General features: G+C 34.7%; 2 protein-coding genes and 1 long non-coding RNA gene across 3 annotated transcripts in view; all 3 read right to left on the bottom strand.

The window, feature by feature from the left end:
- The window catches only part of mthl15 (methuselah-like 15), a 161,124-nt gene that overhangs the window by 26,599 nt on the left and 112,793 nt on the right, over window positions 1-21,732 (bottom strand). The gene's annotated exons all lie outside the window — the stretch shown is intronic.
- Window positions 16,377-20,069, bottom strand: LOC142225628 (uncharacterized). The gene has a single exon (XM_075295433.1). It carries the CDS (start codon window positions 19,922-19,924, stop codon window positions 17,969-17,971), a length of 1,956 nt encoding a protein of 651 aa, XP_075151548.1. The 5' UTR covers window positions 19,925-20,069; the 3' UTR covers window positions 16,377-17,968.
- Window positions 20,518-21,381, bottom strand: LOC142223092 (uncharacterized). Its single transcript, XR_012718556.1, has 3 exons — window positions 21,281-21,381; window positions 21,111-21,216; window positions 20,518-21,045 (listed from the first exon to the last, which is right to left on the bottom strand). It is a non-coding gene; the product is annotated as an uncharacterized LOC142223092 (long non-coding RNA).

The raw sequence follows: 21,732 nt of genomic DNA, 5'->3' as shown, positions 1-21,732 counted from the left end.
ACGAGCATAAAGAGAAACCGGACGTTATTTCAACGGTTGGCAGTTTTCCACTGGCACACAATCACTGTAAAACATGATGAAAATGTGGCCAATTTTCATCGATATATTTAAATTTAATTGAATTTAATTGAAAGGCTTAATAAATTGGAAACGTTTTGAACATTTGTGTGTTTAGAACAGGGATCCGGAGCGGAGCGTGGAGCGGAGCGGAGCAAGCCCTTTTTTTGCCGGAGCGGGAGCGGCATTTCTAAAATCCGGAGCGGAGCGGTTTCCAAATGAAAAACCGCTCCGCTCCGAATAAAATATTACTTGAATGAAATGTGTAACTTTGAAATTACTTAGTACTTAGCGTAGTGTGAGTAAACGTTTAAAATGTACGATATGTATTTTTGTACGTACGTACATTGGGGAAAACACAGTGTTTTTTTAGTAATTGTTTTCAAAAACGGCAAATGTCAAAATATATCTCTAGTATGTGTTGTAAAAGTAACAACAGTACTTTCGATCAATTTCATCCCGTATTACTACAAAGAAGTTTGTAATGAACGCCAAATAAATGCAATTAAACGATCTTATTTATAAAAAATAAGATCTTATTTATAAAAATAAGGTCAAAGATTTCATGTCCTTAGAATAAGAATACAAATTTTGCTTAACATGGAAGACGCATTTCTCTAAAATAAAGTTTTTTTCCTTGTCCAAAAGTCAATAAACTTTTGAATGAAGTTGTAATGTCCTTATAATAAAGTGATTTTACTTAAAAATGTGTATCATAACATGAAAGATAAAATTTTTGAGGTAAGGTCAACGTGACTTTAATAATTAAGAAAAATTCTTTAAAATTAATAAAATTGTATTTAAATTTGTTTCCTTTTTGCATCTTGCCTACAAAGCAAAAAATCGTTAAAAAAATAAGACAAGTTTTTCAACACTTTATATTAAAGACGCTTGTTACTTGAAACATAGCATAATTTCTACTGGAAGTCGAGTCTTAATATGGAAAATAAAATTGTCGTTAACTCGTTTTTTTCGGATTTTGATAACAACTGACGAAAAAATCTAAAAAAAATTAAAAATTAACATTTGCTTCCTAGAAGCAAGTACATAACCTCCAAATTTAAAAGAGAATTGCGTCTTTAAAGTATCCTTACTTGTATTCTCCGCTTCTTTGGCTCGGAATTAATACCCAAACTGTTAAAGTAAAGACAAAATATTTGGAACCGGGCATGCGTTTTTTCAGTGTAAGGACATTCATATTTGCTTTACTATTGTACTATACCCTAGCATTCTCTTATTTCTGATATTAGTTCTCGAAAATTTAATTAAAATTATGGATAGTTTCAATTTTGGTTGAAAAATGTGCGCATATACATTTATTTTAATTTTTTCTCACATTGAAAACTAATGACTTGATTTGTATTATTGCATGTTATCTACTTTTTTGAGAACGAACATTTCTTAAAAACGCTGTTCGAAAATGTATTTTTACAATAAAGGGGGAAAAGCGAAATTAGGTAACACTAGAACTGAGTAAGAATATTCGTAGGTATACCACGGACTGATTTCGATGGAGGTTGTTGCAAACATACACTGAAAAAAAGCATACTCGGTTCCAAAGATTTTGTCTTTACTTTAAAAAATTTGGTATTGATTCCGAGCCAAAGAAGCGGAGAATACAAGCAAGGACACTTTTAAAACACAATTCTCTTTTAAATTTAGGTTTTGTGTACTTGCTTCTAGGAAGCAAATTTTAATTTTTCGCTTTCTCAGCTTTTTTTCTTCATATGCTATCAAAGTCCTTTAAAAACGAGTTAACGGCAACTTTATTTTCCAAATTAGGACTCGACTTCCAGTAGAAATTATGCTATGTTTGAAGTAAAAAACTTCTTTAAAATAAAGTTTTGAAAAACATGTCCTATATTTGAACGATTTTTTGCTTTGTAGTCAATATGCAAAAAGACAACAAATTTAAAGACAATTTCATTAAATTTAAAGAATTTTTCTGAATTATTAAAGTCAAATTGACCTTAGCCTATAAATGTTTTGTTTCATGTTAAGATACCCATTTTTAAGTCAAATCATCAAATATTACAAAACCTTTTCTCTACGTCTGTTGCAAAACAAAAAAAACAAAAAAACTTTCGGAGAGTAGTTACTTCTACTCTGTGTATAGACTTTCAATTCCAATCAGCGTTGCCGTTTTGGTCCGATCGAACCAAAATTGGTCCAAAAGATTTCTAATTTTTAAATTTGGTCAATTTTGGTCCATTTTCATAAATTGGGTTTCTATCACATATTAAATAGTAGATGGTGCACCGCAAAGAATATTGTCGGGAGGCCAAATATTTCACATGCTTAAAATACGAATACGAATTTTGCTTAGAATAGAAGATGTATTTCTTTGATATAAAGTTTTTTCCTTGTCTAAAAGTCTCTAAACTTTTCAATGAAGTCTGTTTGTCCTTATAGCTAAGTGATTCGACATAAAAATGAACATGAATGAAATTTTCGTTTTAATGAAGTCAAAATGGATTTAATATTTCTCAAAAAATCTTCAAAATTAATAAAATGTTTCAACACATTGTTTTAAAGTCATTATATCCTAAACCACATAGTGGTTAGGGTATAATAAATTTGATCTGCCAAAAAATGTGCCTACCAGAAATATTGATTTTTAGACCCCATAAAATATATACCGATCGACTCAGAATCACCTCCTGAGTCAATCTAGCGCTTGGTGTCCGTCTGTCCATGTATTTGTTGTTCACAGGATTCCGGTGGCAATTGTTAACCGATTTTGATGAAATTTGGTACAGGGAGTTTTTGGGCACAACGACGAACGCTATTGAATTTGGAAGAAATCGGATCAAATTTAGATATAGCTCCCATATATATGTATCGCCCGATTTCGACAAATGGGGTCACGCTGTGCTTTTTTTCAAACGGATCGTCGCCAAATTTGGCAAAAGGTAATCTTTTTCATCGCCCTTCAAGTCTGCAAAATTTCATCCAAATCGGTTCAGATTTAGATATAGCTCTCATATATATGTATCGCCCGATTTTCCCAGATTTAGCTATAGCTCCCATATATATGTACCGCCCGATTTTTCTCGAAGAGGAGCGGAGCGGAGCGATTTTTTTTTTCTCCGGAGCGGGAGCGGAGCGGAGCGAAAAAAATGGACCGCTCCGGATCCCTGGTTTAGAACAAAGTAATTATTAAGTAATTAAATTTAAAGTATCAAGCAAAAAAAAAAACAAAAAACAATTAAACTATAATACGTGTGTGAATCGACGGAAAATAAAACAGTGTCATTAAGTTTAATAGCACAAAGTAAAATAATTCATTTATTGATTAATTAATTGATTATTGGCTCAAAGAAATTAAGACAAAATATTTAAAGTGTTTTCAGTTTCGCTAATCACCGTCGACTGACTTTACTTCATCTTTCTTCTCCTCCTATCCATCAACAGAGTTGCATATCACTCGGTAGGGACGTGCATATAATAGGTGTTTTCACATTCGGCCTTTCCTGACGATCTAGGCGGCCTCGCCAGATGTTTCGTCATCATCCTCTTCAAACGGTGGCAAACAACACCAAGGCTTCATTTTATCGGAAGAATATACCGAACAGTAATGTCGGCGTTTACGGTTTGAATTTGGTAGATCCTCGATTACGTAGCGATCGTTAGCTAAAACCTTCGTTATTTGAAATGGTCCCTTAAAGCGTGGTTCGAGTTTTCTTGATGAGCCTGTACTTCCAGGTTCATTCTCTACAAGGACCAGGTCACCAGTTTTGTAGCTTGTTGGCGTTTTATGATCAGCGTCGTACCGTTGTTTTGCATATGCCCGTCTTTGTTGTATATTAGCGGAAGCCTCTTCCCGTATCTTTTGCAATTGCTCGTCATCAATTGACGTTTCGTTGTGTAGAGCTAAGACAATTTTATTCTTCAAAATATCACGAGGGGTATATCCAAACAATAATTCATTGGGTGATTTCATCGTTGTTTGATTTTTATTCGAATTCATAGACCATTGAATATTTCTTAGATGTTCATCCCATCGTTTATCTTCGTTTGACGTCGGCAATAACATATCCAGAATAGTGCGATTAGCACGCTCGACTTGCCCGTTGGCCCTGGGCGTTCTGACTGCATTTAAGATATGAGTAATGTCATTATCGTGGCAATACGACTCGAAATCCTTAGACGTAAAAGCCGTACCTCGATCTGAGATAATACGAGTAGGTACGCCAAAATAACTGCTAACATCTTTCAAAATCTCAAGTACGTGTTTCGTAGCCGTATTCTTGACAGGTCGTATGATGACATATTTAGTAAAAGAGTCGATTAAAACCAAAATATGCTCATTTCTCCTAACGCTCTTGGGAAACGGACCCAAATGGTCCAAATGTATCGTGTGAAATGGTATAGGTTCGCATTCGCCAAAATGGTACTCACCCTCTTGTTTACCGCCTGGTCGCTTATTGTATGCGCACTCAATACAAGATTTTACATACGATTTAACGAAATTACGCATACGAGCAAACCAAAAATTCTTCTGCAACCGCTCAATTGTTTTGTCCACACCAATATGGCCTACACAATCGTGATGATTTTGGACCAGCTTCCAACGAAGTGATTTAGGAACTACCCACAATAACTGACCTGATGACTTACGAAATAGTCGCTGATGTTCTACGGCATAATCCTTCTTGACTTCGTTATCACCCATGTTGATTCTTTCGACGATTTTCTGTAAATCGGGGTCTTGCATTTGCATAGCGTACAACCAATCATTATCATCGATTTCGGTTTTCATAATACGCATTGTAGCCGTATCCGGTTCTTGACATGTATTAGTTGGTGCTCGACTCAGAGCGTCGACGTGATCCATTTGAATTCCTTTTCGATGTTCCAACGTGATTTCAAAATCTTGAACCTTCAACCACCATCGCGCTATTCGAGGGATAAGCTCACGTTTCTGCATAACTGTGGTGATGGCGTTACAATCGGTTATCACTTTAATTTGTTTACCGTAGATATAATACTTGAATCTCTCTAGGCTCTCAACCACAGCCAACGTCTCAAGTTCATAGCTATGGAAAACTTGTTCGGCTGAAGTTGTAGCACGGCTATAATAGGCTATCGGCTTAAGATCATCTCCTTCTCTCTGTAGCAGTACACTGGCCAGACCTACAGCACTCGCATCAGTGTGTAATTCATGTTCTGCGTCAACTCGATATGGCACGATTACAGGATGTGAAATCAAACGTTGTTTTAATTCCTCGAAAGCCATCTGTTGATCTTCTTGCCACTGGAATTTAGCCTCTTTTCGCAACAATTTACGCAACGGTTCGGATATGATGGCAAATGCAGGCACAAATTTTCGAAAATAGCCACAAAGACCCAAAAATCTTCGCACATCAGTAATATTCGACGGAACACTAAATTCGGCAATGGATTTTGTCTTCACCTCACCGGGACTTACGCCTTCGCTGTGTAGCTCGTGGCCTAAATACTGAACTGTCGCCTTGAGAAAGTCACATTTCCTCAAATTAAGCGTCAAATTTAATTTCCTTAAAACTTCAAAAACACGCTCAAGTTTCTCGAACATCTCGCTCGTTGTCTCACTGGCTACGACTATATCGTCCATGTAATGGTACATATCTCCGGGTCGTGTCTCACTCTTTACGCGAGCCATGAGGCGTTGAAAAACTGCCGGGGCGTTCTTCAACCCGAAAGGCATGCAGTTAAATTCGTATAGTCCATCCGGAGTAATAAATGCCGTATACTTTCGACTGTCAGACTCTATCGGTATCTGATAGTAACCACTATTCAAATCGAGTACACTAAAAAGTTTGTATTTCAAAACCTCTTGAAGTCGTTCTTCGATATTTGGAGTTGGAAAGTTCTCCTTAACTGTAAACCGATTTAGACGTCTGTAATCGACACAGAGTCTGTCACTACCGTCTTTTTTCTTTACAAGCACTATCGGACTAGCATATTCGGAATGCGATTCTGATATTATACCACTTTCCAGGAGATCCTTGACCATACCCGACACTATTTCCCGTTTAGGTTCCGGAATACGATACGGTTTCTGCGTGATCGCTTCACCTGCTGTCAACTCAATTCTCATCTCCAATACATTTGTCTGTCCGATTTCGTTTACGTTATTAGAAAACACATCACTAAATTTATTTAGAATTTCCATTAATCTCATTCGTGTTTCAACATCGTCGGTACCGCAACGTATTTGAGCCTCGTCAATTCTCTTAACCATTTGGACTTTTGCCTCCTCAAATTTCACTGATCGACCGCGAAGTACCGCACGAATGTCATTGTTTACAAAAATGTCACTTCCGAGTAAAATATCCGTAGTTAATTCACTATCTGATATCACGTATAAGTCAATTTCCAGGTCTATTTCATCCATTCTCATACAAACAGTAATTTTTTCATTCAATTCACCGGTGCCACCACATATTCCGTTTATCCGCATCGAGCATTTCTTCGAAGCGCCAATTTGTCCAGCCTTAGAACGACGTACCATGCTTATTTCACTACCGGTATCGAGAAATGCAGTATATTTTCCTCCATTTATCAGCACTGTCTTTGCGTCTTTATCACCCGATTCGACTCTCGTGGCTAGCTTTATTGTTTTTCCACAATCTTGAGGCTCGTTTCGCGGGTGTACCTTATTACAGTCTTTGCAACGTGATCGTTTCTGCGGCTCTGTACACTTACTCGAAATATGACCGGTAATTCCACAATTATAACACACGATTTGATTCGATTTTTCAACTGTCTTCTTCGCGCCCGTTTCAATCTTATTGGTAGGAATGTCCTTACGTATCTGGCGATCACTGTTAAAATTCTTTAAATTGCTTAAATAAGACTCGAGAGTCTCCCGCATTTCCTTCATAGAATTAAAACGCATTGCGGCAATAGCGATTTGCAATTCACGATATTTTAATCCTTCTCGCGTATATTTGACCACAGATGCTTCGTCTAAATTATACCGTCTTCCTAGCGCACTCATTCGGAAACAATAATCGGTTACCCGTTCAGCTTGTTGTCTCACAGCACTGCTCATTTTGTAGTGGATGTCCGCTGCGTCGAGTTGGGAACCAAATTCTGCCATCAAAGCGCTTGAAAAATCCGCCCATGAGACATAAATGTCAGATGAAGCATCCAACCACAATTTTGATGCACCTTTCAGCTTACCATACACTGCTAGAAGAACGCCTTTATCGTCCCATCGATATGCGTGAATCGATTTATTAACCCGATCAATAAATTGCTCAACAGAAAACAATGAATCTTTTGATGGGTCATATTCTGGAATGGTGTCAGCAATATCCTTAACGTTATAACTTCGCATCATCATACCGTCGTTAGTTGGATTTGACTGTCTCGTTGTATTTTCTGCAGCCACCTCAATACCACCAACATCCACCGGTGTATTATTCGCGTTGCTGTTGCCACTTTGCAACAACGCCATCATCCCCTGCATCATGTTACGTAGGTCATCTATTTGTTGCTGCATGACGCTAGCCTCGTTTACGCCCTTAATTTCGTTTTCATTCATCACGTCCAGTCCGTTTGCATCCACAAACTCGTCCTCCGAAATAATTTCGTCCTCCAAATTCACTTTGTTTTTACCAACAGCAACAACCTCCTTCTTGTCCAAAACTTGCATCAGCCGTTTTATTAACTCTTGCCTATCTCCCGTCGTAGGCAAACCAAGTCGTCGTAGTCTCTCTCTTAAACTCGTTGTACGTAAATTCGAAATAATCATTTAGCCGCTACCGTCTGTTTTTTTCTACACCGTTCGTAAACACACATAAAATTTTACCAATTTTCTACTCGTTACAATTCGTATACGTTAAAAATTCAAAATTTCTCGCCCGTATTTTTGTATGTCTCACGCACATACACACACCAATACATTTGCTCGTTGTCTATTCGTTTGTCTCACCGAAACTATGACATGATCATAATGACCGATGCAGACACTTAATTCACGTTTTGCCGTCCTTAATTACGTTCTTATTCTCGCTTCTGCCTACGTTCATTCATAGAAGTGCTGTGACTTTAACACACACACAACCATGCCAATACATTTGGTTGGCTTCGTAAAGTTATGAAAGCACACACACGTTCACGCGACGATCATAACTCTGTCAATTCATTCGTCGTTTTCCATACAAAACAAAAACTCACAACCGCACATTACAACTTTAATTTCATTATGTACGCGAATTCAATCTCACTTCTGAACTGTGAATCGACGGAAAATAAAACAGTGTCATTAAGTTTAATAGCACAAAGTAAAATAATTCATTTATTGATTAATTAATTGATTATTGGCTCAAAGAAATTAAGACAAAATATTTAAAGTGTTTTCAGTTTCGCTAATCACCGTCGACTGACTTTACTTCATCTTTCTTCTCCTCCTATCCATCAACAGAGTTGCATATCACTCGGTAGGGACGTGCATATAATAGGTGTTTTCACACGTGTAAATGATTGATAACTGGATTAATTAGATTGTAAGGACTGGTAATGAGCAAAAATTAATTTTTTTTTTAAATTTCATTGTGTTGTTAGTTTGCTGCAAATTATTTGGTAGGTTATTCCAGAGACGTATGGTGTAAACAAAGAAATGCCACTCAGAGACTAGGCTTCGATACCGCATTGGAACAATTTTTTTTACCCCTGGTCGATTTATTAATACGAAGCATCTCATATAAATACCGTGGTTGATCCGAGTTGATTATCTTGTAAAGGAATACAAGTGATCTTATATTAATCATATCTTCAAATGATACCCCAAATATCAATGATCTATATCGTGAAATAGGGTCATAACGCCTCAATCCGTATACGTATCTTACTACACCTTTATAGACACCATTAAATTTACGTTTGCTTGTCGCGTCGCAACCAGCAAACAATTCGCATCCGTATAACAATGAGGGCATGACATATGTTTTAGCAAGCAGAATCCTAGTCTTCAATGGAATCAACCTCTGTGCAAACCATAATGACCTCAACTTAACATATGCCTGACCTACCACTATATTAATATGATCTGTCCACGACCAAAGATTATAGATTTGAGGAAGATGGGAGATTGGCTTGCGTTATACCAAATGTTGCATTTACCAGATTAGTTTAATACATGTTTGTAATCTTTTAGTTGTTTTTATTTTTTAAATGAAAAATGTAATTTTATTAATGAAACAATGTTAAATTTTAGGCAAGAACAACAAAATTACATTTTCCCCTTTATGGACATTTATTTCGTGCGCTTAATTTCTTTTTATTTGCATTTTAATGCTATGTCTATACTTGTCGTATACGCGTTTGGTTCGAGTATTAAACTAATGTGGTAAATGGTTTGATGTGCTCAGTAGCCAATCTCCCATCTTCCTCTTCTATAATCTTTGTCCACGACAACTTACTATTCATAACAATGCCAAGGTTCCTAGCAGAAGAAACAATGCCTATTCGTTGTCCATCAATTCTGACATCCGGTTCATAAGGAATCTGTAAGCCCCGCCTGTGTAGCACTAAGCACTTTGACTTCAATGGATTAAGGAATAAACCATTAGCAGTCGCCTACCTATGAGTGGCTGTCAGATCATCATTAAGCCTCCTAATGAGGATCTCGTAAGAATTAAGATCCTGGACAAGATATATCTGATATATCTGAATATCGTCAGCATACATATGAATCTTGCTATTGAGTAAAATGTCTGGTAAATCATTAATATATGTCGAGAAAAGAAGTGGCTCTAGCGTCGAACCCTGTGGAACACCTCGTGACATGTGGAATGGGTCTGATATTCCAATTCCCGTATAAACCGTATGTACCCTTCCAGCAAGATATGATGCTAAGAGACGCGTCGCGCTTCGAGAGAAATTAAAAAGGTATAGACATAGAAGGTCGTAATCCACTGTGTCAAATGCCTTTGGGTGATCAATACCTTTGAGTGATTCTGTCATTTGTCTCTGTACAATTTTCTCAAAAACCTTAACCTTGGATAAATAAGGCAATAGAGAAATGGGCCGAAATTCAGAATTTCCCTTCGGAATTGGGATTACCTTAGCACGTCGCCAAACTCTGGGAAAGGAACTTGATGTTAAAATGGAATTAAAAATATACGTCACATGTGGTAATATTGCAGGAAGTAGACTTTTAATAAACCTCGAATCAATATTGTCGTCAGAGATGGTCTGTATCAAACTTTTTTAGGTTTGCGACTGTCGCAAAGTTGTAAACGTCGTAAACGTCACATACGCGTCGTAAATGTAGAAAAAGTAACAAAAGTCGCAAACTGAAAATACTTTAGTCGCGTCGGCTAGGCAGCGAATTCGATGATATCCAAGACGATGGTAGGTGCGAAGAAATTTCAATTCTTAGGAATGTTCACAATTTTCGGTTTTAGTCCCCACATTTTCCCTATTGCCTTTTGCACGAGTACAGGGTAACCGTGGATTTTCTCGTCCTTTCTTAGCTTTAAGTTCAGTCTCCTGTCCAATATAACTCCAAGGTATTTTACACACTCACTAACGGGAATTTCGATACCACCTAAGAAAATAGGTTTGACCATGGGAAAACTTTCACAAATTTCTGCAGAAACTCACAGCAAATGCTGTCAAACTAAATTAAAAAATGTTCAGAATTTCTTCTATTAAAAATTTGGTTTTCTACCGTAGGTTTACGACTTTTGCGACATACGTATTATACCGTCGCAAACGTATGTCGCAAAAGTCACAGTTTGTGACATGCCAACCCTGATTGTCGTATCCTATCGAGTTTGATTTCACCTCACAGAAGGTGCGAAACACATCATTCTCCGTCACGCACCTAAATTCAAAATCAGTATCTCCTTCCAACTGCAGTAAATTTCTACCATTTGACTGGAGAGACTTTATAATTTTATTCCGATCAGCAGAACATTTCAGCAAACTACTGACTTTTGTGTAGTATGTCTTCTGTTCCAAAATAACAGATTGTTTGCTGTTTTTGCAAAAAAAAAAAAACAGCTAAAACAGCAGCATTTTGTTAGCTGAAAAATAGCAGATTTGCAATTAACAACGGACTTTTTTCTATGAGTGTAATTAACACTTAAAAATCTCCTTATTGAGAATGAAAAAGATAAATAATTAAACGTATAGTCTTTTCTACTGAAATATTATTTCAAAAGTATATTTAGCTGGAAATATTATTAGGGGTGTTTTCTTTTTGCACTGGATACAACATTTGTATGGGCTATCTCATAGTGCAAGTCGCGCCGATCTTGCCAGATTGTGTTTTGATAAAGTGACGCTTCATCGATTCACAATAGCACTTTATTGTGACTAATTTATGGAAAAAACATGTAATTCAAAGTGGTATAGTGTCATAAATAATCGCAGCCGTAAATATTTATTACTAATTGGAGCATTTCATACATTAAAAATTGCAAGATTTCACTTCCTTTCTGTGATTGTTTTTGAACAGCTGATGACAGTGTTGCATATTTTTGGAGATGTCCTGGATAAACGAGTACTCTGTTTTCTTTTAGTCCTTCACGGCTTAGGGTATCCAGTGCTAAAAGAAAACAGCCCGCAATGTTACAACATTGATTTTTGATCACATCGAAAGATCCTCTGTCCAATTTTTCCACTTCTCATGAAGTTCGTTTGCACAAGTCATTTGTATGTTGGTTGTCGCATGATTTTCTTTCCTCTTTGATATTTGACAACGGCACTGAGCCGCTTACAAATCCTCAAATATTGTCATGAAATAAAAAACATTTTTATTGGAAATTTGATATTTATGACTATTTATCTTCCTCAGAATAACATTTTTTATTTTTTTATTTTTCTGAATCGCAAAGTAAAACAAGCGTGCTAAAGTCAGTAAACATTTCGAACAGTACACTCAAAAAATTTTACAAATCTTACAGTGTTAGTTGTGGTACGCAAAGATTATAAAATTGAGGAAGATAGGAAATTGGTTTGCGTCATACCAAATGTTGCATTTACCATGTTAGTTCAATACATGTTTGTAATTTTTTAGTTGTTTTTCGTTTTTATTTTTTAAATGAAAAATTTAATTTTCTTAATGAAACAATGTTAAATTTTAGGCAACAACAAAAAAATTATATTTTCCCCTTTATGGTAATTTATTTCGCGCACTTAGTTTCTTTTTATTTGCATTTTAATTCTATGTCAATACTTGTCGTATACGCGTTTGGTTCGAGTATTAAACTAACCCGGTAAATGGTTCGATCTCCTCAGTAGCTAATTTCCTATCTACCTACCGTCAATGGTTTGATGTTCTCAGCTGCCAATTACCCATCTTCCTAAGTATATTGTCTTTGGAAACAGCAATCATTTTTAAGCCAAAATAGCAAACAAATACTGCTGAATTAGTAAACGTGTTTGTTAAATGTTTTTAAGAAACATCGATGCTGAAATAGCAAACAGCGATAGTTAGCAACAAACTTTGTCATCTTTTATTGACATAATGAAATAAAATAATTTAATACAATAACTTCTACATTTATTAAATATGTGAAATAAATAGAATTCCTTCAAAATAAACTATTTTTAATGCTTAAAGTTATTTAATGTGAACCATTTGACTGTTTTGGGATTACTGCAACAGTAATTCTACTATCAGATAGACCGGAGTGAATTTATAATTTTATCTTTGGCCTCACAACAATATTTTTCCAGTGTATGTCGAACCTTATGAAAATAATAAAAGATACCAAATTTCTTTATAAAGAAATTTGGTCCATTAGAAATCATAAACTTGGATGTAAGTTTGAGTTAGGCGCTGAAATCAAAAATAAATTGGTAACAATGTATAAAATTATACCTCTTTGATGCAACTTTTGTTATAATTCTAAATGGATTATTAAAAAAAAATAATCGTGGAAATATGGCGACTATAGCGGCTAAACTCTAACTTAATACCCACCTTTAAATGCATATTAATTTCTTGATAAACCTATAACTCAAAGAAACGCATGTATTACTTAATAAAATACCTACGAAAAAAAATATCTAATGTATAATCTCAGTCAGAAATTCCTGATGGTTATAAATATTGAGCAACGTTGGAAGCTAACGTTGAAACAACGCTTGCTAAACAAATTAATTGACGGTTTTTAAAAAGTAAATTTTCCACAAAATTATCGTTGAAAATGCAGTTTCCTTCAATGCTTAAGGTTTTTTTTTTATGAATAATGGAGGTATTACTGTTGATATGAATTGATTTAGAATAGGATAATAAAGGGTGATTTGTTAAGAACTTGATAACTTTTTTTTAAAAAAAACGCATAAAATTTGCAAAATCTCATCGGTTCTTTATTTGAAACGTTAGATTGGTCCATGACATTTACTTTTTGAAGATAATTTCATTTAAATGTTGACCGCGGCTGCGTCTTAGGTGGTCCATTCGGAAAGTCCAATTTTGGGCAACTTTTTCGAGCATTTCGGCCGGAATAGCCCGAATTTCTTCGGAAATGTTGTCTTCCAAAGCTGGAATAGTTGCTGGCTTATTTCTGTAGACTTTAGACTTGACGTAGCCCCACAAAAAATAGTCTAAAGGCGTCAAATCGCATGATCTTGGTGGCCAACTTACCGGTCCATTTCTTGAGATGAATTGTTCTCCGAAGTTTTCCCTCAAAATGGCCATAGAATCGCGAGCTGTGTGGCATGTAGCGCCATCTTGTTGAAACCACATGTCAACCAAGTTCAGTTCTTCCATTTTTGGCAACAAAAAGTTTGTTAGCATCGAACGATAGCGATCGCCATTCACCGTAACGTTGCGTCCAACAGCATCTTTGAAAAAATACGGTCCAATGATTCCACCAGCGTACAAACCACACCAAACAGTGCATTTTTCGGGATGCATGGGCAGTTCTTGAACGGCTTCTGGTTGCTCTTCACTCCAAATGCGGCAATTTTGCTTATTTACGTAGCCATTCAACCAGAAATGAGCCTCATCGCTGAACAAAATTTGTCGATAAAAAAGCGGATTTTCTGCCAACTTTTCTAGGGCCCATTCACTGAAAATTCGACGTTGTGGCTCGTTAGTAAGTCTATTCATGATGAAATGTCAAAGCATACTGAGCATCTTTCTCTTTGACACCATGTCTGAAATCCCACGTGATCTGTCAAATACTAATGCATGAAAATCCTAACCTCAAAAGAATCACCCTTTATTTATTTTTCATATAAATTGAAGGTGTACACTAAAAAACAGTGAACCTACCAGGAAGAACAATTTTGGTTAATTTTACAAATGTTGGCAATTGTACAAAGTTTTAACAAAACTAAACGCTGATTTCACAAATATAAGTGCGTATCTGAGGATTTATGATAAAACCCCATAAGTCTAAAAACTCAGTTTTACAGGGGAGCGAAAATACACCTATATAGGGTCTCAAAAACTTATGTAGAAAAGATCTGGAAAATGTTTAATATTTATGTGATAGATCTTTTCGATAGCTTACTTTTAGAGAAAATTAGGAATTACCGACTTACGTTGTTTTGTCATATGATATTTTATTTAAAACAAAAAAAGAAACATATCTATTTATGTGTTTTGTCGCATTGAATCCTGATCATATTCTGACCAAAAAACAACACAACTGAAGTTAAATATGCGTTTATTTTTATTTGTTTTTTTTTTTTTCGACAAAACACCATGACTCGAAATATATTGTTTTGTAAAAAACAAATTGTCAATTACACAAACCTTATGTGGACTTATGTTGATTTGTCAAAAGTATCATACAAGTATTTCGATTTTATTTTACAACATATGATGAAATATTTTGTTTTGCTAAAATTAAACTTAAAAAATTCGAGACACCATTCTATAACTCCCGATCTAGGGCAGATATTGCATCTGTATCTGTAAACACAGAAAGATGCGCTTCCAAAACTACACACAACATAAAAATTTTGAGAAATTGTTCTATCTCGTCTTATGGGGTTTTGTCATAAGTCTGCAGATATTTTTCGACTAATTCAAGAAGTTTTTTTAGACAAAATAATTTCACATTTTAAAGATAATTTAGTTGTTTTAAGGAAAAAATGTGAGTTCAAGAATGTTCTTTTGGCGCATTTGGGGTAAAATGTACAAATTTTAAGAAATTCTTAAGTATTTTGTTTGAAATACGCACATTTATGAATAACTTTTCCCCTTTTTTAGTCCATTTAACCAATCTACACAAAAAATTATTAATGTAATTCCCTTACTTTCACAAAACACAATAAGTTCATGAGCTAAAATAGAGTTAAAGTGACTTTAGTGTCCTCGAGGGTTCACTTTTTTGTGTACCTTTGGTTTTTTGAATGAAAAATGTATAGTCAAATTAAAAACTTCAATTTGGATTTTATGTGCTTTTTATTGGTTGTAAAAATCATCAATACACCGCATAACGATGGTATCATTTTGGGGTTGTCAAAGCATTCGTTAAACAATCGAAAAAGCGTATAAAATATTGTTTCAAGACGCTTTGAAAACGTTGTTAAATACGATCGATACACCGTAGAATGATGTTATCATTTGTAACAACGCTTTTTCCCACCGTGTATCAACCGTTTACAATGCTTTTACAATGGTTTTTTCTGACTGGGATATGATAAGTTCATTCATTTAAAACGCCATTATTATGAAATATTTGTGAAAAATATTTCTAAATGGTAAAATCTTCAGTATTACCGTTAGATTATATATTGGTTTTGATTTTTTAAGTAAATGGTCAATTATGTTGATACTTATACTTAATTATGCCATCATTTAATCCATTCTATTAAGTCGTTATCAGTCAAATACATTACATTTTGAGAATAATAATCGCAATTACGCAATGTAATGTAACGTGTAGAGTTTTACTTCTCGTAATGGATTGTTAAGTCTGACCATCATTTCGGTTGGCCAAGAGCTAAAGACGCTCGCTGTGACTTCAGGCAACATATTGTACCAAATTTCTACCAGCAAATTGCCGCTGAATCTAAAAAAACGTTTCTCAAGCGCTTTGTAATTGTTGTGGTCGAATGTATAAGAAAACAGTCCTAAAGGTGAGTATTAAGTTCGAGTTTAGCCGCTAATTTCCACTAAAGTGAAAACTAAATCAGTAAAAAAGTTATAAAATTATACATATTTGTTGCAGATTTCATTATAACTTGATGGGGAATATCCCAAAGCAACTTTTCACAAAGTTTGTATTCCTTAAAATGGATTATTAAAGAAAAGTAGTCGTGAAAAACTGACGATTTTAGCGGCTAAACTCGAACTTAATACCCACCTTAAAGGTTAAATTTACCCCAATATTACAAATAACACACACATTAAATGTTTTTTCTTATTAATTTTATTAAAACAATTACATTCAAGAGTTTCAAAATAAAAGTTATTAGTCCATAAAACGTAAAAGAGAAAAAGTCTGCTACTATTAAATGCATATAATAGACAAAGGATTATAAGTCACATTTACATTTTACACGTATATGTTGTGCTAGTTATTAGCATTTTTGTAATTATTGCCTCATCATATTACGAAATAGTTTTGCCAAAATTAAATGTTTATGGAATTAGGAAATGGCAGGGTAAAAATATCTATATTTAAATACGTGTAACAGTAACATCTTTTTTTAGGAAAGGAGGATAATGCCGTTGATCTTCTTTTTTAATTATTCTACTTAGCATTAAGTTCAAATTATGTTCACATCCAAATCGAATGGCACAGGTAGTTCACGATATATTCATATTTTGAAGTATTTGCATTATCAAAAACAAAAATTACGTAAACAATATCTACCATAAGAAAACTATTAAAATCATGATATATATTCATATCAAAAATAAAATCTATAGAGCCTATTCACAGATTTACATGCTGTTGCAGGCATTTATGGCTAAACATTGTTTTCCCACGAAAAACTGTCTTTTATCAACTCTTCGTGCGGAATAACCTCCTGCATTTTTTATTATTTCGGTATGAGTGGATTTAACATTTGAACCTAATAGTCGACTTTTCGAATTATTCAAAATTTGAAAAAGTCGACATTTGCAAAGATCGATTTTTTGTTTTTAGCTGATTTCAAATTGGGAAAAATCTTTTTTTTTTCTAGCTCTCGACTTTTTGGGCATTGAAAAGTCGACGTCACGACTTCCGACCGTTTGACGAGATTTCAGCATAAAAAAGTTACATCAATTCGACATTTAATTCAATTTTATCATGAAATTAGTCGATTTTTGCCGTCTTAACAACTCGATTTGACTTGTTTAAAATAAATAAAAAGCCGTTTGGAAGATTAGAAAAAGTTGACTTCAACTTTTCGATTTTTACATCCCAATGAATAATTCTATTTCTTGGAGATTTTCAGATCTAGTTAGATCAATCAGTAGTCAATACTTTAAAATAAAAATTATCAAAAAAGGGGGAAACGAGAGAAAAAATAAATATTTCATTTATCTTACTATTTAATTTAATGGTATAGAAAAATTACGTACTGCACTTGAAGTTAAGTGAGAAAAAGAAGATTATATTCCACATCTATGGTAGGTACCAAAAACATACGTAGACGGATGTCCGGGGTTCTGGATCCCCCGAATTTCTTTTCGAACCCGAAGAAAAATGTCTTAGCCAACCAGTGTGAATAGTAAAGTTTATATCGGCTCCTCTCACCTTGAAATAGAAGTTTGTGTACCTTGCTGGAAGGTGTTCTGTTCATGTATCGCTTCAAGCCGACCTTATTTTCAATATTAATTTTTTAATATAATCAATTTCATATCGCGTACGTTTTACACAATTATAATGTTGTCTATTTCGTCAAATTAAAAGAAATCTGTATGGCTTAGAGAATATTTTTGGGCATTTAATTTGGGTAGGTTTCGCTGTGAATACCAGACAAAGTACCAACCTTTTGCTATTAAATAAAAGAACTAAGCTTCTTCAACTACTCCCATCTCCAACAACATAAGAGGAATTTTATCATAAAGGCTATCACAAAATTTCACGACTATCTCGTCATTTCCAAATCTTCTCGATATTTCCACAACTTTCACATTGACAGTTTGATTAAGCAACATAGCAACTACAGCACTAGTCGCATGCTTCAAATTGAGATTACCCTCGTCCCCATTTGACCAAAAATGATCTTTATCATAAAGGTACTTAATCCCAGATATACGAAATAAGGTGGCCTGAGGAGGCATATTTTTCTGTTGTGGATTACAGGAGGCAACAAAGGAGAAAGGTACATTTTCGATGTTTCCAAAATCAATGAAGAAAACTTTGTACAGATTTTTATCGAGCACTACTTCTATTATTTTAGCTCGATACCAATAATCATCTTTGGCATAACGCGCTAACACAATATCATTGGTTTTAAGAGACGAAGACAATTTCTTCTGCGAGGGTTCGATATCCATTTCGGTCCAAAAGGGTAAATCGGTTGACCCATCCTTGGAAGCATCTTCAATGACACCATAAAAGTTTAACGGACTAACGATATAAGTTACAGTTACTTGTAAATCGTCTCCAATTTTTCCAATGGGCTTTTGCAGGTTTCTATTGGGTGAGTTTTCATAAATAAATGACATTGATAAAGGTATGGGCTCACTAGCATCAGATTTGGTTTCGTCTTCTAATTGGTAAGCATCCAGAAAGGGATTGGTCTCACTCTTTTTATGGTGTCTTTCTGCCTTGTTGGACGTTTGCAATTCTTCTACTCCCAGCAGAATAACTTCCAAAGTAGAGGATTCGATCCCCAAAACCTTAAATTCGGCAACATCAAACTCTTTTGACATCAAAACCGTTTTACACTTTGTGTGGTCCGTTACCAGAAGTCCCTTGGAATCACAAAATCCTTTTAAAATACATTTGACCGCCATTGGTGGTATTTCATTGTACTTGGGAGGCATTGTGTAAATCTTAGATTCATCATTCAAATGAATTATTTCCCCAAAATCAACAAGCAATGCAGTGTTAGGATCTTGGCTGAACTTTTCGGGAATTAGAACAGCGCGCCAGACACATTGATTATCTCTATCTATAGATCTCTTGTGTTGCGATATACAGAATGGCTTTAGAGTTGCGCTGCCTTCCGCTAGTACTTTGTCTACTTTGCAACTGATATCCAGCATAATTTGAAAATCTTTTTGCTCGCATATGTAGAAATTTAATGTATACGGATCTCTCACATGAGTAACCACTGCGAAAAATGTATATCCCTCAACGAAGTGTGAAATGTTTTTCCCCGGCAAACAGGTGCGTAAGTACTCCTCCATAGTCGTAGCATACAAATTAATTTTCAGCGGGACATCATTCATATGATTTGCCGGGATGTCAATGGCATTAACGCATTCGGAGTATCGCTTTGAAGTTGAATTATTTTGTTTATTCTCGTAATTGTTACGATCGCAACTTGTACTCTTATGGTTATTTGATGGTTTTATAATTGGAGAAGACCCAATTGCTTTTCTTTCAGGGCTATTATTCGAGGCGTATACGTTGCTCTCTGGAAACCCTGCAATTGTCTGCGATGGTAGATCGAACTGTTTCCCATACTTTGTCCATTGGAAATATTCGTGGAGCAACCGGGAATTTGTTTCAGATATAGTTCCAAACGTGGTGTCGGGAAATTCACTTAATTGGAAGTGCATATTAAATTTTCGCGCCATATTAAGAATAGTAGTTAGTTCCGACATATATTTGTCAAATGCTATACATACGAACATATTTTTTGTCTCTCCGCCGTCGAGTTTATCAATGAGAAATTTTTGAAACTGTTCACTTTGCTGCAAGAATCGATCGAAATTTGTTTGCAAAACTTGTAGCTCTTTTTGGCACAAGTTGTGCACAAGGTTCATTTCCATTGGCAATGGACTAGAGTTCATAATTTCACAATGTATTCGTTTAATTTTTTGGATTTGGATAAAAATTTGTTTTCAACTATGCCTATAGAGTACTCTTATTAACTATTGTTAGTTCCTGCAACAACCGCTTCTACGACTATTTTCATTAGGTTATTATTTTTAGAGAAAAACCGTTATATGCAAAAAAAAATCGAGACATATGACATCGATACAATTTTCCGATTACTGCTTCGTATTATTATCGGCAATTGTACTATGAGCAGTGATGTCAATATCAAACAAACATACCCAATAAACACAAACGTTTGAAAAATGCTAAATTTCAACAATTTTTCAAACATTTTTTCAAAGGATTAGGGTAATATTCAAGTTGAGAAATTGTTGAGAAAATCGCGTTCTCAACAAAAAACAGACATTACCCTCAACAGTGAAATTCAACACATTAGCAATAATATCTCAAGTGTTATCCTCAAATTGAAATGCATCGCTACTCAATAATTTGTCAAACAATTTTCGATGCGAGTCAAATTCAAAATTAACATCGTTGCAAATACTTTTCAACCTAAATTTGTATGAATGATATCCACACTTCAAATTGAAAGTCAAAGCCAAAATTCTATGAATTTTGTAAATTTATTCATTTTCATCAAAATAAAATATATAATAATGCACTACACTACATACTACACTACAATACCAATTGATAAATAATAATCTTATTAAACATATCAACAAATAAGAACAAAATAAAAACAAACAACAAAACTTAAATATCTAAAACACTTTTGCATTGATAATTCGTTTTCCTTCCTTTTGGTGTCATAAAACAGCATTAAAATTTATTAACATGCGGGTAATTTGAAATTAGGAACGTACTGACCGCGTGTTAGAATTGATTTCCAGCAGAAGGAATTCACAAAATATCCATTTTAAACTGATAATAGCATATGAATTAAACTGACGATGTGCTGCACATTTTCATCCAGAAGTTTTTTGATTTCAACAATTTGTTGTTTTTAACAATTTTAATTGGTTGCACTTGTAATGTTTCTGGAAACTTTTTATTGTCGATAAGTCACTCATTTTTCATTGGGCAGCTTCTTAATGTTTGCAAGAATGTAGCATCCAAAGATTTTAGTTTTCTGCAAAGAGATTTAAATTTAGTGACTTCTCTAAAGTGTTGATTTAATTTTTCATATTGACGTACCAATTATTATAAACTATTTGAAACAGTTCCAGTTAATTGTCCACCATTTTTTCACCGGTCAGCTTTTTAATGTTTTCAAGAACGTAGAATCCATAATTTTAGTTTTCTGCAAAGAGATATACATTTAGTGACTTCCATAAAGTTTTATTTCATTTTTTATTTTCACTTACCTATTTTTATAAACTATTTGGTTATTTGTCTAAAATTTTCCATTTTTTTATTTCTTGCAATTGACCACGAACTTCGTTGCACAAATAAGTATTGAAAACCACATGGTTTTTTCGTTGCATTTTAGGGTAGTGTTTTGTCAAAGTTTTCTCATAAAGGGTGATTTGTTAAGAGCTTGATAACTTTTTAAAAAAAAAAAACGCATAAAATTTGCAAAATCTCATCGGTTCTTTATTTGAAACGTTAGATTGGTCCATGACATTTACTTTTTGAAGATAATTTCATTTAAATGTTGACCGCGGCTGCGTCTTAGGTGGTCCATTCGGAAAGTCCAATTTTGGGCAACTTTTTCGAGCATTTCGGCCGGAATAGCCCGAATTTCTACGGAAATGTTGTCTTCCAAAGCTGGAATAGTTGCTGGCTTATTTCTGTAGACTTTAGACTTGACGTAGCC

Source organism: Haematobia irritans, chromosome 2 (assembly GCF_050003625.1).
Source record: "Haematobia irritans isolate KBUSLIRL chromosome 2, ASM5000362v1, whole genome shotgun sequence".
Classification (NCBI taxonomy): Eukaryota; Metazoa; Arthropoda; class Insecta; order Diptera; family Muscidae; genus Haematobia; species Haematobia irritans.
The sequence above is the reverse complement of the archived record's forward strand: the minus strand, read 5'-3'. Positions and strand labels throughout refer to the sequence as shown.

What these genes read in the sequence shown, in the direction of transcription:
- LOC142225628 (XM_075295433.1), bottom strand. Translation starts at nt 19,924, where the DNA reads ATGAACTCTAGTCCATTGCCAATGGAAATGAACCTTGTGCACAACTTG.